General features: G+C 41.5%; 1 protein-coding gene across 1 annotated transcript in view; it reads right to left on the bottom strand.

The window, feature by feature from the left end:
* MYO1D (myosin ID) overlaps nt 1–21,039 on the bottom strand; it is a gene marked incomplete at both ends in the record, with an annotated part of 155,240 nt that overhangs the window by 40,901 nt on the left and 93,300 nt on the right. Inside the window, 2 exons of the mRNA XM_084301232.1 lie at nt 14,126–14,280; nt 19,633–19,746. Of these exons, the coding sequence (XP_084157358.1) occupies nt 14,126–14,280; nt 19,633–19,746 (269 nt within the window). The remainder of the gene's footprint in view (nt 1–14,125; nt 14,281–19,632; nt 19,747–21,039) is intronic.

Genomic DNA, 21,039 nt, shown 5'->3' with positions numbered 1-21,039 from the left:
ACCATGCTGGTTTCATTTCAACTTTCTACCCTGGACTGCAAACCTGAATACAATAGCCCCATCAAATACACTGGAGTGAATATAAAGCATTTATTGAACAATCACCTCTGTTGGATCATTTTCACCAGAAAAAAATGATGCTCAACACAGGCCTTTAACAGCACTGCTTAGGCTCTCCAGGATAGAAGCTAGAAGCCTAATTTTCCTCAAAAATGAAAAGATTAAGGCATCCTGCGATGTAATGGCATCTCTTCAAACAACAACACTGCCTGCAAGCAGAACACAAAGGCTTCTGAGCAGGGAGACCAAAGATGGGAATAATACATCACAAATAAAAAAAGAAAAATCTAAATGATGCAATAAAAACATTTCTTTTCATAAACTACTGTTAAACAAATGTGGGCCCATATTTTGCATTCATTATCATTCCGCTAGCAATTCCTTAGAGATTGCAAGCCAGCCAGCCTTTTAGTGCACACACTAAAAGAGATGAGGAAAGAGGATTTTAAGTAGGTCAGCAGTAAATATGATCAAGATGGATCTTTTTTTTTTGTTGTTTTTGTTTGCTGTCAGCCACTGGAGTCCTTATTTGAGAGAAACACTAGTGCTGGGAGTAAACAGTTCTCAGAGGAGCAAGATGGGCATCACATTTAGAGAAAAATGTGTGTCTGTTACCTTTCTGAAACAAACCTTTTACCTCTGCCATAGGCAAAGCTTGTGACATAAGCTTGCTAGCAGAGCTGTATGACGAGCACCGCTAGGACTCGCCAGGCACAGCAGCTGCTTGCTCTGCCTTGTGGAAATGGTTATGTAGAGGTCTGCTGATAAGGAATATGGGGAAATGTAGCTTGGGATTCTATGCCAAGGGGATTTTAATGGAATTACAGCATTATTGTCTTCTCTTTCTAATTCCCTTTCCCACCCTTAGATTTCTTGAGCTAGGGAAATCAACCTCAAAACATCCCCCTCCCACCTTGCTGAATAGTGTGTTTGGAGAAAAAACAAAACAAAACAACAAAGAAGGTTTGGGAAAAAAAAAACAAAACCAAACGGTCCCTTTGTTCCATGAGCTCTGGGGATCACTGTGTGCTTGCGTAAGGGTGGGACAGAAGAGGGATGGGACAAGGAGAGGCAGGATGCCCGGGAGAGCAGCTGCCTCCTACCATGCCCCCCTGCTGCTGTGCTGGGAAGCCAAGGCCAGCCGCAAATGGAGGGATGTGTCAAGCCCAGAAGAATAGCTTCACCGTGTGGATAGAGGCCCAAACTGCAGCGGATGCTCAAACCCTCTAAGAGGATGACAACCCATCATCTACCATTTCCTGAAAGCCTTCATGGCAGAGTGCTCTGTGGTGCTCTCGTGCTGGAATCCAGGTGCGGAGCGCTGGCTCCAAGATGCTTTTCTCCTGCTGCGTGCAGCACAGGACCCCACTGGTTTCAGAGCAGGAACAGCCCTGCAAGCTGCTCAGGTCCCGTGTTTGTACAGCACTTTCCCCTCTGGCGTGGAGCACTGCCAGTCTGCAGGGACTGACTGGCACTGGTGCCATGCAGCAAGAGAGGGAGCATGGAGAGGGCAGAAAAAGGAAAAATACAACTAACAGCTTAAACCAGTGCAAGACATTCCCAAATATTCAATAAAAACTGGATTGTGGTTGCATGAACAGGAAGAAGAGAATAGTTTGGTTTCATTTTCAGATGCGCAGGAGACATGTAATGCTATTTCAAATTGCAGTTTACATCCCACTCAGCTCTGCCTTAACAAAACAAACTAGCATGTAGTTTCTAAAGCTTAATTGTTTAGTAGTCTGAGAGCAGACGGTGCTAGCTTTCTCAGGGTCCTCAGGGATGTGAGCAGAGATGGACATTGCAGAAAATGACTCTCCAATATAGTGGCTTAGAAAGTTTTAGCATTTCAGGAGTTTCCTGGTCCTGGCTGAGTACCTGGCTGTTGACCATGCCCATTGTGTACTTGTAGCTCATTCCACCTCATCTTTCCTCATCAGAGGAAAAAAAAAAAAAAAAAAAAGCCAATGAAAACAGAAACTTGCCCACCTTAGAGGCAGAGTGCAACATCTGACATGATCAGAAGGTGGAAGCAGTAGGTGCTGTTTGGGCTTTCCTTGATTCAGTTTTGTCTCATTTACCTTTCGGCACTGAAGCAGCCAAATGAAGTCCCTGACGAAAACCAGCTGTAACAGAAGAGCATAAGCACCCCCTCATCCCCAGCTCAAGCTGCACACTGCAGAGAGGGCAGATCTTTGGAAGCAAAACCTCTCCTGCCTAGCAGTACATGGGCACACGGGTAACGAGCCCATCACATCAAGTGCATTTTGCCAACTATTTATCAAACCACCGAGTGTCATTTGAAGAAAATGGCTCATTGTTTTTCTCTCCGTAATAGCTGTCCACTGAAGGCTGCGGAGATGCTGAAGGCATGTATAATCGCAGCCGCTCCCATTTAGCTCCCAGGAAAAGGCAGGTCGAGCTGAAGTACCCAAAGGACACCACGGAGCCTCGTCAGCAGGCAGCTATGGCACAATTTGGCTCTAGCAGGGCAGTAGGGTAAGTACTGGAGCCCCTGACCAATGCTTTAAATAACAGAATGGTTATGGCAGACATTTCTTGCAGCAGTTCAAACACCACCATTTGGGTTTGAACTCATTTAGTTCTTCCAAAGAAAAGCAGCTGTTGTGCTGTGATCGTCTGCAGTCTCTCCCCACATACATCTCTCAGAGTACTTGATGTTCTGCCTTTTTTCAAAAAAAAACAAAAAAAAAACAACACAGGTTTTAAGGCAAAACAGCATATCACTTTGATCATTTCCAGGCTTCAGAGCTCTAACTATGATGTGCCCCATTAGCCTGGTACCAGCAGCACATTTTAAGGCTAGATTCTTTAAGGTGACATTTGATAATGTGGATTTTGTTCCAAGCATCCCTAAGTGCTATGACTGCCCCCACTGCAGCATGGTGCAGAAATCAGGGACAATACAGCTCATGTCAGTGTTGTCCTCTGGAGCTTGTGATACACAAAGGCACAATCCAGCAACCGCATCTGGGGACAGAAATGCCTGAGTTCCAGCTGAGCAATGGGTTCAGAGCCACTGGACAGAGATTTATCCCAACTTCAGCTCTCTTGGGATGTGCAGTATCCCCCACAAAGGGGCTCCTGGGGATTCATGCCCTGCAAGACCTTCACATGAGCTCCTGGGGACTTATGCATGCTTTGAAGTTGCCTCCCACCCCAAACAAGCACACTGATACGCAGCACATGCAAGATTCCATTGGAAGTTGATGAAGAGCAATGGAAAGCCACAGTAATGAACACTGCTGAAGGAGACACTCTTTGTGCAGCCCTACACCTTGTTCTGCTCCCTGTGGGGTGCCAGAGATAGCACCTCGGAAAGGAAGAAATTCTGCTTTCTAAGAGACAAAGCCAGATGTTTTTTTCTCAGAGCCTGTCCTCAGCACTGCTGTATAACACACCAAATTACTGCATCACCAAGGGACAAGCCCTCTAGGGCACGATCCAGTCATCCAAGGCCATCTTCCCTAGAGTAAAGGCACCTGCTGGGATGCAAGAGCCCTCGGAGCAAGAGACCCATCCATCAGTCCTTCACCATGCGAGAGATCACCCATCAGCATAGCTACAGGCACTGGAGGCTCTGGAACTGGGTACAAAATGTAGAATGGGGATTCCACACCAGCTCTCTCCTTTCCTTTATTTCTCTAGCCTTCCTACTTAATTTAAAATCAAACCATACTATTTGGACAGTAAATTATTACATGTAACGACTGAGCGACAGACAGGATCAAACAGTTTCATTCTTATAAGGAAATTTACCTCGGATCATTCCTGACACCTCTCTTTTGAAAAGCGGAGAAAAAAAGCAGTGTTCAAGCAATGGCAAATCAAAACTGATTTAGGGATCTGAAGGACTGAAATGAAGCCAACACATTAAAACTAACCGCAGAATTTATCATAACTACACTTATGCAAATCTTTTTGATATTACATAAAAACCAACACTGCATTATTTTTAGGAATTTGGCACACTAGACTAGAGCCATGGACAAAACATGCGAGCACATATTTCTCTCAGATATTAGAGTAAGAAACACAGCAGCAGAATTACAAGCCGGAAAGGGAAAATTTATAAAGAGAGCAATACGCTGAGCGCAATATAATAAGTAGATATACTTCAATTTCATACTGTAAATTTGATCCCACAGACCGTACTGTCTTTTTCCAGCCTGCTTTTTAACATGAGCTGTAAAACTTCAGCTCAGATGACAAGTCCTGAATTCATTCTAAAAGGAAAAAATAAAAACTGTAAAGTTTGTCAAGAATCAAAAGGTGATTCTTTGGGGGTTAGTTTGTTGTTGGCCAAGTCAGGTTAGTACAGCCACATTAAATTAAAAATTTACTTGACCCTATCTTTAGGAAAAATTGTTGGGACCCAGTATTTTACCAAATTTTAGCCTCCATTTAAAAATTAAGTTCCTTAGACATTTTCAAAAATATCAAGTACCAAGCTAGGTTTCTTTACCACATCCAGATTTTATCAGACAGATGCTTCACACTTTCTAGAGAACAAAACAAAACCAACCTTCTACCCATAAATATGTAGTTATGCACAAAAGTCACTAATTACTTTTGAAAGCAGTCTCAGAAACAGGGCACCTTTTTGAGAATAATTCAAATACTGAGTTCACAGGATGAAATGCTCTGGGTGATAGATAAATAGAAAGAAAACAAGTTTAAAGGAGAAATTTTTGGCTCTGCCAAAGATGCTATGAAGTAGGAAACTGGAAGGAAAATTTCATTAATATGTACTGTTACAATACTTTATTTAATACAAGAATGTGAAAAAGAACAGAAACTATCCTGATGAATTTGATCAAATATCTAAAGAATTCAAGAGAAAATGCACATATTTCCCCTTTGTTTCAAACATTAAACTAGGAAGTCTATTTTAATATTTTTCCACTCCTTTAAAAATATAAAACCCTTGAAAACAATTTTTGTCCTTAGCCTCACAAAAACATCTTTTTTGATATTTAGCAGATCTCTCAGAAGTTGAAGGCGTGCAGTTAAAAGGCAAAACTGTCCAGAAGCTTGGGTCTAGATTTGCTGCTCCACAGAGCTGATGAACTCAGCACCTTTAATCAGAAATATTGAGACTACACAGAGGAAAACTACCCCATAAGTGACTCGCTGTAAACAGACGGCAAACACATCAACTTATGCTGATATTTAAGCATCACCTATGAGACATTTTTAATCTCCAAAGGCTTGTAACTAGCAGCTCCTGGATGCTGGCAACCCCAATGTGGTCAGTCAGCAGCAGCATCCCACCTAACGGGGAGGAAACAGGTTAAACATTTGGCCGAGATGCCACAGCGAGTGCAAGAGCAGGCACAGGGATGTGAGTGAGTCTGAAGTTCTGTGTTTAGAACAAAAATACATCTGTATTCATTCTGAGTCCAAATCTGCATTTTTTGAAAACAGATAAGTAAAACATGCTCAGCTCGGTCTAGTTACAGCAGACTACAAACTACAAGGGGAGTGTACAAGATTACTTCTCTTGTAGCTTGTTTTCAAATGTAGTGTCCCTTTGCTTAAGCACAAGGCAGATGGCATGAATTACAACCCCTCCCCAAATAAAACAAAAATATAAAAGTTTTATATGCCTGAGATTTGTGGAGCGGGGAGGTTCCCAGCATGCAGGCCGGCGGATGCCAGGACAGCTGCTCGGGGCAGATGGGTCCTTTGACAGCTTGATAATACGGACTTGCTGGTGAAACTAAGCCCTGGTAGGGACAGCCAACGTGGGGCCATCTGTTTACTGGAGAGGAAAGGCTCTTGGAACAGCAGGTAGCCAATGCTTTGGTTGAGAATTAAACCAACAGCAAGATCAACAGTATTTACAACCTTTACTTGTGCAGCTACATACATACAGCTGGCAGCGCAACTCTTCCACGTCAGGCTGCTCCTGCGCAACGCTGTAGCACCGCGCTCAGCTTCGAGATGTGACCTGGGATTTTTGCACGGTGTGCACCACCAATGGCTTTTTAGAAGATAATTTCTGCTCATGTCTGTTTGTTAATGCCAGGCAAGGGAATGGTTTGCTTCAAACCTTCAGAGTCTTGGATGAGTACCAAGCGTTGTAGTTTAAGACTGAAAGTAATATGGTCAGAAGGTGTACAAATTGATACACTGAACACAGCAGAAAACCAATAAGGACTCTTTTTTTTTTTTTTTGTAAGATGAAACATTCCCATTCAGCTGTTCACATAATGATACCTTCTCTGGGGAAAATCCACAACACAGCATCAAAAATGAAGCTCAGTTGGGAAGGCTGGTGCGCTAGCAGGAGAATGAAGAAACTCTGCAATGCTGCACCATGATTACTGCTCAGCAGTGATTTCTTTAATCATTTCTATATTCTGATCATCAATTTCTCAAGGACAGTAGGGATCTGGACATAGCCCCATAAAAGGGCAGAGAAAATGTTAAGTGCTCTGAAATATTATAATGTTCACATTTGGCAGCATGATGGCTTCTATAACACCTAGACAGGAGGAGGATGGGTTTGAATTTTCTATTCTAGGACATACAAAGCTTCTAGGACACACAGCTTCTGATAATCTAAATGTTCTTCTTTTTTTTTTTTTCTTCCCCAGAACACAAATAATCCTTCCAGTTTCACCGTACTGCCATAGACAGTCCAAGAAGAGAAAGGATTAATCTTTTTTAACCCAGTGCATCCACTAGCTGGGGATGAGGGATGAACTGTGTACCTCAAATAACACTTTTGAAAATATTGCTAATAAGACCAAACATCATTAGTTAATGACATATCAAACTAGTATGATGGGCTGGAGAGGAACTTTGGGTCACTGAGGTACTGTTTTTATCGGAATTATGGTTACAGCAAAAAAAAAAAAAAAAAAGGTTCTAAATTTTTGAAGTAATCAATGATTATTTATCTATTTATTTTATGTACCCTGAAGAACATTTCCTCAATAACCTCTACACAAAACAACTTCAGAAAACACCAAGCAACCAAACACTGAAATTCCATCTCCTTCAAAGAACATCAAGCTCCAATAACTTCTGTCTACCAAGATCTCCATCCAGTCCAGGAGGACCCTGAACTCCTGCCTGGCGCTTAGCATCTAGGTGCTCTTTACAAAGCAGACAGTATCACAGTTATCTTCTACTGGCATCTGTGTGCAACTTGAATGTGTTTCAGCCACAGCAGTGTTCTTTCCAGTGAATTTCAGAGAGAATTCGTGTTGTCAATGGGAGTAGGACTTGGGAAGGAAAAGCTGACCAGTAAAACTCATTACACTCAATGGAATATCATAAAATATAATAAATTGCTACTATTATGTTATCAGACAAAAGAATTGACTTTTAGATTTAGAGGTCAAGTATGCAAATAAAGGACTCAAAATTTTGCAGCAGAGATTAAATTCAGCCTCTTGAGAGCCCAACCCCCTCTCCAGAGCTCACTTTATTCTCAACATAAATCCAGGACTGCAGGAGACAAAGTTATTTGCACTGTGCCAGGAACATATTGAGAAGTATAACAAAAGGCTACTTTTTCCACCAGGATGTGAGACAGGGAAAGCTTCCCTGGTCAGGGGGTTCAGGACCCATGTCAGAGACAGTGAATGAGCTCTGCTCCAGCAACAGCATCAGGAAGATGAGTTTTAAGAAAGGAAACAATCCTCTTCCAACTACCTTAATGAGTTCCCTTCCAGGAGGGCAGTTCTCTAGATAAACTCAGTAGCATCAATAGCTGAAGAAAACTTTTCCAAATAATACAAAATTTAAAAAGAGAACATTAAGAGTTCATCGTGGTGAAAGAACTCTTCTTATTCATGCCTTGAAGTCACCAAAGCAACAAATCTTTCATCTATACAATGTATTCTCCAAAGAAAAACTGTCATTTCTTAATCCCAGTTACAATTGTGTGGTTAACAAACCTGCACAGGAATTACCAGAGATGATTATAAAGATCATAAATTAGCCAAAGGCAAACCTTAGCTAAATACTAGAAAAATTTTCTAAGCCACAAAGACAAGGTTAGAGAAATTAAGCTTTTTTTTTTTTTTTTTTTCATTTTATGTATTTTATTGAATAAGGAAATTGTTTTTCCTTTTGCCACCACCCTGCTGCAGGGTTGAGCACCTGGTGCTTAGAAGCTGACAGCTAACTGCAGGCTAGGGCTCCTCCCAGACAACAGCAGAGTTTTACTAGAAGTTATGAATAGAAATCCTGTATAAAAACAAAGCTATTTATGCTCCACTAAAGCACTGAAAAAAAATGTTACAGAAGAATCTGATATGAATAAAGTCTAGCCCTTTGTCAGGATTCAGCCGATGATAACAATGGTGTCAGCCACTGGCACGGCTGAATCAGAACTAAACACGGGTTAGTTGGCAGTGGTGACAAAGGACAAATCACATTAAATAGCAATTTAGAAGCAGTTTGTTTCCAGCCCGGTTTTCTGAAGCAGCGCTCAACTCCTTTTGATCTTGTCTAGCCTACGAGAAACCCCCAGTATAGATGGAAACTTCCAGTTAAAGAGTGCTCATCATGAGCCCGGCTGCCGGCGCTGCTGACACCCACTGTCAGCAAGAGATAATTTTCATAGCATTCACAAAGCTTAAGTGACAGATTAATTTGATACCAGCAGTTGTAACACCCTTCCTTTGTGTGGAGGTTTTCTGCCTTATGAGGGATGGTTATTTCCTTGGAGTAAGGATGGCTGGTTAAGAGCACGCTATCACCCATGGATTTTCAAACACCAGTTTGGGCTCCTCTTCCTTCCCTTCGGTCCCAAAGAAACAAGAGTTTTCATCAGTATTGTCTCTTTGAGGTGGTCACTAACTACAGAAAAAAAATGCTTCTGTCTTAACTTACATGTAAATCTAAGTCTCAGCAGTTAATAAGGTTTCTACAAGAGAAAGGTACAGTTTTTAAACAAAGGGAAAACGTTAAGCTGATTAAAGTCAGCAGAGTTTCCTTATGAAAGAGCATCTTTATGATAAATCAAAGTGTTTTAAACCTCTTGCATGACACCTACGCCTAAGCTGGAAGGTCTGTTTCTTCATAGTGGAGGAAATAAAAAATATTGAATTGATTTTAAACAAACTGGGCTCTCCTGCTTAATGATTTGTGTTCCAGATTGTGCTCATAACTGGGCTGAGGACTGATTTTCCTAAATAAGCAAAATAAAATCATGTTGATTTTTTTTTTAATGGACAGCATCAAAAATGTATAAATTGCTCATCCTTACTCCTGCACAATGGATTGAAAATGTGCATTTACAGACTGCTTCTTTCCCTCTACCTAGCAAACACTCATGCTATTAACAAAAATCACCCAGGAGGCAGCACTCTCAGAGCTTAACCTTAAACACTGCTATTAAGATAATAGCAAATTTAAAAATCTTTCACTTAAATGTGTTTGCAGAAAGCTTTGTTTGCCACAACATGATTTGTTACAAAGAACAAAATTCAGAAAAAAAACATTTGTGAGTTCTCCTGTTCCAAATATATTTAATCTCCCCAAATTGCCTGCAATTCTGGACAGGCTTTATTCTGACACTCAGTTTATGTAGTTCGGGGGATTAGGGGCATCCTGCACTCATCCAAAGTTTGAAGCAATTCCAGTGTTAACAAATATTTATGGCTGGAGCTTTGAACACTAGAAAAGCAGTCAGAAGTGCACTTTTCTTCTCATTTTCTCTCTTCACAACTACTCCGTTTCAATGCAGCTGTTTCAAGAACTTCCAGGTACAGCCAGATCACAACTATTAACCGTTTTCTAACACATCAAGCAAGGCCATTACCTAATACAGTCTCAAGAACCACTCTGGGAAATATTTCAAAGCACAGCCAGTCTACACAAGAGTGGATACATATTAACCAGAGTGGCTGCATTGGAGGTGTGCATGGAACCTTGCAAAAAGCACAACCACTGCAGCCCTCTGCTCCCCAGTGCAATGCAGTGCTGCTTCTCCCCTTTCCACCTCTCTGGTCTGCCTAGGCAGCACACTCTTGCACCAGGATCTGTTTGTTTCCAGTGTTTAGCATAATAAAGCTGTAATCCCAGATACATCCCACATACATCCCCTACGTGCCACCATGCTGCTGAGGGCAGGCAAAGAAAGAGGCTTTTTGCAAGGATGTGCTGCCCTATGCAGACCTTGCTTAATAAGGAAGCCTGGGGAAACCGCGCACCTTATACCTAACATGTTGGTATTTCAGTTTATTTTGAAAGGCTGATGAGACAGATTTTGTCCATATTAAAAAAAAAATATATATATATATATATATATGTATATACACACACACTCACACTCCTGCATTACATACATACAATATACACATATGTGCCACTAAGTCAAATAACCAAGCCTCCCTGCTTCCACAATCAAACAAACCGCTACCATCTCATATAACATCATGAAATGCACAGATGGAGCAAAATTACTATATTGATTACGTGTGAAAGGGAAAGCTGAGAAACATAATCTTCCTAAAGACACCTTCGTGCCAGGCCAAAAACAGCCCCTGTGTGGAAGAAGAACAGGATAACTGACTCTAATGAAACCTACAGCCCGTCGCCTTTAGCCTGACATCCGTTTTTATGAATTACTGTTTGGTCAATAGTGTAACAGTGCCAAGGCAATTGGCTCCAAGGCATGCCTGTTTAAGAACCCAGAACTAAAGAAAATTAATCCAGAGAGCACTAATGATTAAAATTGGCTGACAGGTCTCAAAGCGGAATGGAAAATATAAAATTATCCTTAGGCAACCGATTTTCTGCTGGAGTTCTGCAGGAATTGCTTTTTACTGTTCTTTTAACTCCTCCTTCCCTTCAGCAATCCTGGAAGAAAACCAGTGGCTGTGGCTGCAGACAATGCAGGGATTAGGGAAACAGAAACACTGAAGAGAGCTGGCCACTGATACCCATGCAGCTTAGATCAATATGCATGTTGAACTGAAAATACCATGTGTGTTTAAACCAGATATAAAAAAAAATTCTTTAAGTTTGAGTGTACTGCAGAATGGAGCACAATGCCTGGAAACAAAGGATGGGTCTCAGTCACCTTTGGTGATGACATCTGAGCTGCCTTTGCCATCAAGGGTATTCAGCTGGCGATGCTTCCACACTTCAGGAGGAACCAGACAGGAGCTGACAGAGGCAGTGCGAGACCCACCAGAGGATGAGAAGGAATTGGTGCTGTGAAAACGGGCTAGAAACAGTTCTTCTCTGGCAAAGTATGGCTCCAAAGTACATCCAGAAAGAGTCCTCAGCACACTGGACTTGACCTGCTGGAGAAGCCTTCTAAAGGCTTAAAGACCCTGAAGCAACTTCGATGTCAAAGATGGAGAAGATAAGTCCTTTCCTGGCTGATAGCCCTCACCCTTTTATATCCACTCTCACTCCTGGAAAAACTTCTCAGATCCCTTTTTCCTGAACATGAGCTTCAGCACTTGACGGTACACTGTGGCCATAGCATTAGCATTTTAGCCAGCTCTGCCATTATTTCTGTTGGGAATTCAGTTAGCTAAATAATTGCTTTGTTTAAAAAAAATAACAGCTGCCAAATTACAAACATGACTCAAACACCCATTAGCTCGACTACATTCAGTTCCCTAACACCTTAACCAGCAGAGTTGCTGCTGCAACTCATAGAAGCTTCATGTTAATTTTACACTAAGAAGCTTATTCATTTCTGACCACAACTTGAAAGTGTGAAAACTACCACTAGGAATCAAACAAAGCATCTGAATGAGAAGGTCTAGACATCCATAGCACAGGTGTCACCACCAGTCTCCTCCTAGTCCTGCCTATACATTAGTATAGATTGTACAGAGTTGTAATGATTTTATCACACAAGTATTTAAAACATCGTTTTGTATTACATGGAACCACAGGTAGCTGTGCAACCTCACTCTTGCTAAAACCTCCTAATGGAGATGTGAGGACTGGGACCAGGATGGCTGGAAACTACTTTGTACGTTTGGAGAGGACCTTATGTGAGACCCCGCTGTCACCCAAGGAAGCCACCCTGCACATCACAGGTGTCGCACCGCTCTGAAATCACATCCAGGGTCACGCAGCCACCCGATTTTCACAGGGTTTTACTGCTGGATCCACTTTGTCACAGCAAGCACCTCCTGACAGGCAGGACAGGGAAACCTGACACTTGCCATGAGGCACACAGTGACTCTGGACTCTTGGCTAATCCTGGTTAATGAGGAATTCCCAAAGTGCCTCTTGAGCAATGGGTCAGCTAATCCCACTCACAGACAGGATTTTTTTATACTTAGAAAATTGAAACTGCCTGAAAACAAGAATTTTCCCCTTTTGATTTACAGATATTGCTTTGATGAGGGAAACCATGACATTTGGATATTTGGCAAATGAGCTGTTCCTGTACATTATCCTTAAACCTGTAACCTCGACCAGACATCTGAGAAAAAGTTTCAGACACTTCCATTTAACCAGCTGTGCTGAGAGTTCATTTAAAACAATAAAAAAAAAAACAACGATACTGTAGTAAGTGAAGATTAAACAGCATGTAAGAGTACTGTCTGTAATAAAATGGCAGTTAACTAATTAGATGGATAAAAACTAAAACTAATTCTTTTTAAAAATAAAAATGTCATTGTTAAATCAGTATAAGAAATTGAAAAATCAATAGTTTATACCCTATATGAAAGGCTCAGTATTTTAGACCAGTCCCCACAATGGTGTCAGCATGACAAAAGGATGGGGTGCTTTGTTGTAATGACTGAGGAAAAGGAACAGCAAAACAGGGAAGTCTGAACACTGAGAATACAGGATCTGGGGTGCAATCAACAGTTTCACAGCTCTTCCCAACATTACAGACTTGTTAAGTCACTGAAGAGCATCAGCTGGAGATTTCACCTGCGTTCAAAACACATCAGACATGAAAGAAATCCAGCTACTTCACAGGACTCCTGAAAGGATGCGTGCTGCTTTACAAGACATATTCCCATAACCTCCTGAGCCTCCATGAGTAGCTACATTTGAAAATTAAACTATACTGAGGTAAATGCAAAAAAAAAAGAGAATACTTTCTGTTGCTTTTCAGCACTGAATTTCTTAAAGCAAGTTATGCCAATGCTTAGAATTAATTTCAGATGAATTTAGCACCTATCTCCAGCAGTACTGACAGAAGTGGCTAAATCAGCGTGCTCAAGTTCACGTAAAAAATTACCCAGGAACCTAATATAACAAATTCACTCACTGTCCTGCCACCTGCAGCTCCAAATAGGTATTTACCTATAAAGACTCCTTTTTGTCTATCATAAATGAAGCACGGTATTATGAATGGCAACACCCAAATGCTGCATATGATGCTAATCAGTATTGATTCTCATGAGAATCTGTTCTGGAGGAGCAAGAGAAGAACTCTGAAGGTTTGTCCAATTGTCAAGACCATTTCTCTACAGAGTTAGTTTTATGTGATTTATGTGTCTGCAATGCAATGACTGCTGTGCAGCTTTTCTGTGCAATCCCAAACCTGCTGTATACTATAAAGGTGATTACTGCTAGTTCAGCTGTACCTCCAAGAAGCTCAATGCAAGATAACCACTTAAGTGTTTAGTCTACGACTAAAACAGATTTTACACAGTGATTTGCAAGTGAGACAATTTGCAGGGATTCAGAGACAACATTTTACAGCTCAAACACTAAATGATCTACTGACACTAGTGGCAGGGAAAACAATTTGAAAAAGGAATAGCTGTATCCTAATTTTACATATGAAGAGCTTGACCTTAAAACATGCTTATGAGACGTTGTAACACACTCAGAATGCCATCTTCAGTGATGTGTGTCCCCAAACATCTATGTTCTAATACGCACATACAGGGAAGGAAAAAGGGGCAAGCAATGTGTGGTAGTTAAAAAGTATGTCCCAAAAATACAGGGAAAAATGATGCTCTGGTATCCTAGTAATACAGTGAAGTAACACAGATAGAACTCCAGACTGACATCAAAATGACTTCACAGCAAGTTTCTGATTTGGCATGCTAGACTGAGTTTTCAGCACAATCCAAACAACACTGACCTCTTGAAGTGGTTTGTCAGGACTCCCACCAGCTCTCCAATCCTGTTGTCATTAGATGGCTCTTTACTGAAGAGACAGACTATGAGATCCTTGTTGTCCTTCGTGTGGAAGACCACGAGCTGGTCCTTTCCGTTGGAGACGCTCAATCCTATCAACTGTGAAGAGAAAGCAAGAGCAATGTCATACACTTTGATATATCTTTTACTAAGGGCCAGACCAGCTCTTTCAACCTCAGTATGCCACGTTGCCTTTCAAGTTCTACCTCTACCAGCGAGAGCAGTGCCTGGAGAATGGCCGTGTGCAAGCTCACCATACTGCTCCCACAAGCCAAAGTACAAGTGAAACAATAGCGAAACAATAGTTTTTTTTTGTTTGTTTGTTTGTTTGTTTTTTGGTTCAGGGGAGGTAGTCAATGGTCCCTGCTAAAATTCTGCTGGGAAATTCTGCTGTCTAGGCTGTGTCCCCTGGAGCAGCTCCCGCTAGCAGTGGTGCAGTGAGTCGGTGCCCTTCCGCACTTTCAGCACCGCATGCTGCTCACCAGAGTGCACCAGGAGGGATGAGGCTCCCCCAGATCTTACCCGGGATGACACCATGTCACTCAGGGGCAGATCCACAAGCTTGTTTTATTTTCTTTTCAAGGGAAGCCAACAATAACCATCAGTCTGGCCAACAACCATCTCCTCTGCTCAAATCCACAGACACGGCTTCAGGAATGTAATGATAAGCAGACAATACAGGAACAAAATCTACTGAAAGCCCAAACACTCTGATGAAGAATGTAAGTTGCAAACCCCACAAAGCTGTGTTGATTCCAGTATTTAGTCATGGATCAATGTCTTGCTGTTCTGACAAAATAAAGAGAGATTTTTCTCTTTTTGGTCTGCTAAGTAACTGCTACTTGGTACATTAAAGACTTTGTCCTTGTCATCACCCAAAGCAAAAGCAGGAAAAATTTAGGAGTGGCAGTCTAGGTACACAGGCTATTCAGGTGAATATTTAAAAAAAACAAACAAACAAGAACAACAACAACAACAAAAAGCAACAACAAAAAAATCTATGCTAGGGAAACAAAATATAAGGATGCAAAAAGAAAAATCAAGAGGCAAGTACATTTACAAATTGGTGCTAGAGGGAGAGAGGAAAAAGAATGATTAATACAAACAGATACTAGAACAGACATTCCTTGTCCACCAAAGGACAACCCAACTCTTTTGAGTCATCCAGGGACAGGTAGAAGGAAGCCAAATTCTCCTAAAAGCAAGAGGCACTGCTACACTGAAATCAAAATCTCATCATCCTCTTTTTAAAGAAAAAAAAATAAAGCCTTCTATGCATCCCCACTGCCTGCTGTGTTGGAAAGCATATTAGCACAGATAGAGTTGGAGACTATGCAGTACTTTCAGAAGCATGAATCTCTCAGAAACAGCCTAAATCCATATGCTTGGTTTAGTAGGCACCCTGTATTATTTCCAAGAAACCTGTTACAGCTTTGGATGTCTACCATATACCAGACAGCAGCATTGTCCCTGAAAAGCATGCTACAGCCAGCATGCAGAAGTGTGGTGTGTGCCCTATTTTCTAGATGAAACACTACACAAGTTGAGAGTTGCTCAAATTTTGCTGGCTTATTATTGCAGCACAACAGATGAGAGTTATTGCTGATATTCTAGGCGCTGAGCAGAGACCTCCTGCTACCAGTTGCACATACCCAACACAGGTGGAGTTTATTCTCTACCATTCACAGTATTTTAAGGTTACAAAATACTTTCAAAACAAGCTACACTTCATGCACACACATTAACAGCTGCCTGGGTTTATGGTGTCCCTTAAAATTAATTTGCATGCTTAAATAACATCCTGGGAGCACAATAACACCACAGGGACTACTGCCATCAAGGTTTTAAATGTGTACCGAGTATGAAAGATGAGCAAGTTGAAATCTCTGTATTTGAAAAGCCTATTTAAACATCAGTTATTCAAAAGAACTGTGATAGAAGTCCATGAGCCCTTTAAAATGTTCCTATTTTGCCCCTGCTCACGAGATTATCTGAACAAATAAAAATAATACAAAAGAAATAATCGTAGAGAAGGTGCTTATCTCAGTATTTACAAACACTAATATTAGCCCTGCTTGCAGATCAGAAAAAAATCTCAGCAGCCGCAGAATTTCCTTTATTATATTCTCCACTGTACTGGGAAAGACAGTCGTAAGATCCTTTCTGCTGCTCAATCATCTTCTAATTCCTTCTTGACATTATCTGTTTCTTTTTTTTCTCCAGGTAAGAATAAAAAGGTAATTTTACAGTGGTACTTCTGAAGCAACTGCCAGAACAGTTGCAAACAAAAATTCCCCCAAATAGCAGCTCAGTCCAGTGAAACAGTTAGGGTTGAAAGGAAAGTTATTGCTTTGTAATCATTTGCACAAAATTACAGATTCCTTACACAGGGTATGAAATAAGAATGCAGAACCTGAAATCCAAGCAGACATACATTAAGGCCTATGCTTAAACCATTTACAAGTAAACATAGCTAAAGGAGATGGGAAACTATAGAGCAATTCCTTCAGCCGAAAACAAGTTTATGGTAGGAACAGACATCAGCTGACTGTCTCCGATGAGATTTCCATGGAAACACCATCCCTAAGGATGTTGCCATGTTGATAGGGTGCTTCAGAAATGCTGATGGCAAGCAGCACAGCTAACAGGCAGATGAATTTCAGCTGGGTTCACCTTTATATGTTAGAAGGGCAATCCATCTTCCCCAGCGAGCATGCACCTTTCTGGTGGGACATACCTGATACACCGAGAAACACCAAGACCAGAGTATTTATTACCCTTTCGCTCCTTGGAAATATGCGTATCAGTTCAAACAATTGTTCTTTCTATGAAAGGGAACAAATATCTGCATCACGGATGGCCACTTACAGCACCTCCCTGCACACTGCCACAGGGCTGCCATGCAGGGAGAGATCAGGCATGCAGAAAAACAAGGCAGTGCACACGAGGCAGCAGGCAACACTTATGCAAATCACTCAGTAACACAACACAAAACACAACCAGAAAAGGGAAAAGCTATTGGATTGCAGCACTGATCATTAGCAGGAGTTTAGCTTAAGAAATCCTAGTGAAAAAAAAAAAAGTATTTCACATACTATATAGAAACCAAATACATTTCCAAACTCTCTTCTTTCTGCTGCTCAGAGAGGAGTAAGCAGCAAATCAGTAGGATCAGTGGACATGTCCTGTCACCATGATGTCACCCCTATCCCTGTGCCCACAGATTTTCTTGTGTTCCCAAGGACCACAGTGGAGTGGAAACAGGTGAAAGGAGGACCTTTGGCCAACAGAGCAGAAATCACTACAGCATTTACCAAAGATTGTTTTCATCGGACAAGTTTCCAGGCTGGAATAAGACTGGCACCTGTGTGAGTCACTGAGGGATTTTTTTGGACCAATTCCTCCCATAGGAAGTAACCCAGGAGCTCTTGGTGATTGCTCAGGTAAAGGAAACTGCTGTCAAGAAGCCTAGGGGTAAGCTGGAAAAGCGAATAATTGCAGATCTACAAATAAAGCTGATTCCTATTTATAGAAATTCAAATATTGTCACAATAAGAGACCTATATGCACAGAACATTTATGTGCTTTGCTGCTCCAGGAGATGCAAAGCAGCCAGCCAGCACAGGCAGCCCATGCTACAGCCAAGTTATCACTCACCTTGTGTGAATTAATCCTCCCTTTCAGACATACATGTCTTGTGAAAGAACAGTAATTACTAACATTTCTAAGTAACAGACTTTCTATAGGCAACCTACAAATTGCATCCACATTGCTAGGAAGACAATGAACTCCATCCCAGGCAGACCCAGGACAATGGTTTGTTAAGTGTCTGGCTCCTTTTGCAGTGCATTTGTGTTCCAGCTTCTTTGGAGTTAGGAATAGGAAGCTGATGTTTCCAAACATTCTGTACTGCATCCTTCTTGTTTTTTTTTTTTTTTTTTTTTTTAAATGCATTACGGATCTCAGAGGAAAATGTTCAGGCTACCAGTAGCAACAGAAAAGATCTTCCCAGAGTGACTTGGTCTTACTCTGTTACTTGAACGTACAGATCCACCTTTAAACCCATCTGTATTACAGACATACAGGGAAAGCAGGGATTTCTCTATAGCTGAAATAAATACAGCTTTACTATAAATACTCATGTAGCAAGTGAATTGCACTAGCTTAACCATTTTGCATAAGGCAACAGCTTAGAAAACTAACAGTGAGAAATTGTGACGGACAAAATTCTACCTTGTCTACCTGAACTCACCTTGATTCTTTGAAAAAAAATCCACACACCTTGAAAGAGCAGTCTGCCGTAGATTTTAACAAGTCTGTTTGCACAAGCAAGAGTTAGTCATTTAGCATTGTCTGCTGACAATTTCATTTTGCACAATTAAGCGATAACGTCAGTAGAACAGAACATCAACTTAGGAAAATGACCTGCAGCTGCTAAATACATGGCAGTAATATCTTTTCAAAACAAGAGACACTGCCATGGTCACACTGCTTTGCTACATCAGATTTTCTTGTTAGGGGAAACAAGTAAGGCAGGCAAGCAGTTACTCCACATACTGCAGTGGGCAATCAGTGTGCAGCTTTGGTGGGTAACCAGCAAGGACGTTCGAAGAGGTCCAATAAAACCAACATTAAGGATGCAATCTGAGCTAATCATTCCATTCACATTTGCAGATTAGGTTTTACTGTTACTCTAATCCCATCTTTAGTCTTTCGGCAATGTGGGGCCTGCAAATTTATTATTTCTTCAAATGCAAGCGTCCTAACAAATTTGCGTACGACATTTGCAAGCAACCCAGCCAGATTCTGTAGGTTTAAGATAATCACAGTGGTGTTACCTCAGGCTGAGGAAAACAAACAAGCAGTTGAATCCACGCACCAGGATGCTGAAGAGCTAAAAATGAGCTTTTCTCCCATCCCCTTTCCTATCAGTGATAATCTGCTTCTTTGTGACTGGCAGCTAAACTCTGCTACCCCGAAGGCCAGATACCTCACTACAATTCTGAATTTAGCTTTGATAAGATTTACATTAAACATGGACAAATACATATATATATATAAATATATATAAAGTCAAACAACATGAAGGATCAAACAAACCCCAAGAGACAGAGAAATTGTGTCTTAAGCCACTGTGAAATGCTAGCCCTCTTATGGGGCCAAGATCTTGCAGCACACAGCAAATAAATAACAAAATAGAAGAACAAACAGAAGAAAGTGCAATAAGCAGTTTGTTTTTCAGCTTTTATTTTATGCACCAAAATTAAAAGCTAACGTTAGACAGCAGTGCTTTAGATAATTGCACTTAAGTGTTTTAAAGCTATTAAATACATAAAAACTGTAAACCACAGTCTTTTTCCATTCTGTAGATCAGAAAACAGAGCTAAATAGTAGATGACCTGCCCATGACTAAGACAGCCTGAGATGAGCTTCTCCAGGCCTTGTACTTACATTATAGAGGGGGATGGTCTTCATCACTTTGTACTGCTTCATAGGGTCCATCTTATAAAGGTGTCGATCAGTAATGAAGATTGCTCGGTCCTCCACCTTACTAAAGCGATTGACCTGTAAAGAAGCAATTTTCAGTCACAGTGATCAATGCAAAAAGATGCAGAATAAAAAGTCTGCAGCAGTAGACATGCAAAACTCACATACATCTTCAATAGGTTTACTTGAAGGAGTGAAAAGGGAAGGTTGACCCCATAACCATATTTCATAAATAGAGAAATGGGTAATCTCAGAGAAGCAACATTCCTGGAGTCATCCAGCTGGGACAACCATGGCCTAAACCAAGGACAGATGCTTTCCACTAGCAATTTTTAACCTATGTCCCTGTCCACTGAGCAGACCCCAAAGCCAGGCAGACAGCTTTTGTTCCTACATTATGTATGTGCCTTTGTCACCTCGGAAGAACAATGCAGAACACCTGCCCCCTACAGAGCTAAAAGGGTGTCACCAGGTTGTGTGCCAGTCCAGACCTGACGCATTTGAAAGAGGATGACTTCGACCATCCTAAATTGGATCAGGTCCCATTTCCCTTTAAAACATTTTAAAATGTTTTAAAAACATTTGTGCTCTCAGTGTAGCCAAGCAACTAGCCCAAGAAGTGGGAAACCTGGACAATCATCCTTCCCCTGCCCATTAGTGATGTGTTAGCCAAGTAAGGGCATGCTCCTCCAGTTCTGCTGAAGTTGTGCCACTCTGCAAAAGGAACTGAAGACTGAATAAAGAGGAGCCTGGGAGAGCCAGGTCTGCACGCAGGGACCTGGTGCAACCACCTGGTAGAAGAAAGGCAAGGGTATTTCTTGGCAAACACAAGACCCAAGCTGCAATGCCTGCAGGCTGCAAAGGGTATTGAACACAAGCCTCTCCCTTGCTAAGCAAGAAATCCGTTCACCTTTCCAGGGGGTCTAACCCCAAACCCCAAGCTAGCTATGGTGCCCATCAGCCCTACCAACTCCATAACCTGACAAAAATCTGCCCTTTTTATGAAATTAGTGAGGGAAGGGCCGCACAAGCACCACAGCAAGGGAAAGGCATGGTGTTGCTCTGGGTGATGATGAACAGGCAGAACGCAGGGTGAGCCACAAGATAGCTCGGCTGTGCCAGACCCTGGCTGTCAGTAGCAGATTTTTCTGTTGAGATGGACATCACTCATCTGGTATTTTAACTTGACCTTGCATTCTGTTAAGGACATGGCATTCAAGGCAGTGATGTCTAAGTATCACCAGTGAGTTCAAGACCCTCAAAAGAACTTCTTTAAACTGAGCTTGCTGCCCAGCTATGCTCTCTGCTGCTGTTCTGGGAACACAGAGAGCAAAGCTACAACAAGCAGCAAACTTCTAATGCTGACAGGAA

The sequence above is a fragment of the Netta rufina genome (assembly GCF_964035555.1).
Source record: "Netta rufina genome assembly, chromosome: 24".
Taxonomy (NCBI): domain Eukaryota; kingdom Metazoa; phylum Chordata; class Aves; order Anseriformes; family Anatidae; genus Netta; species Netta rufina.
This window is presented reverse-complemented; position numbering and strand designations above follow the sequence as displayed.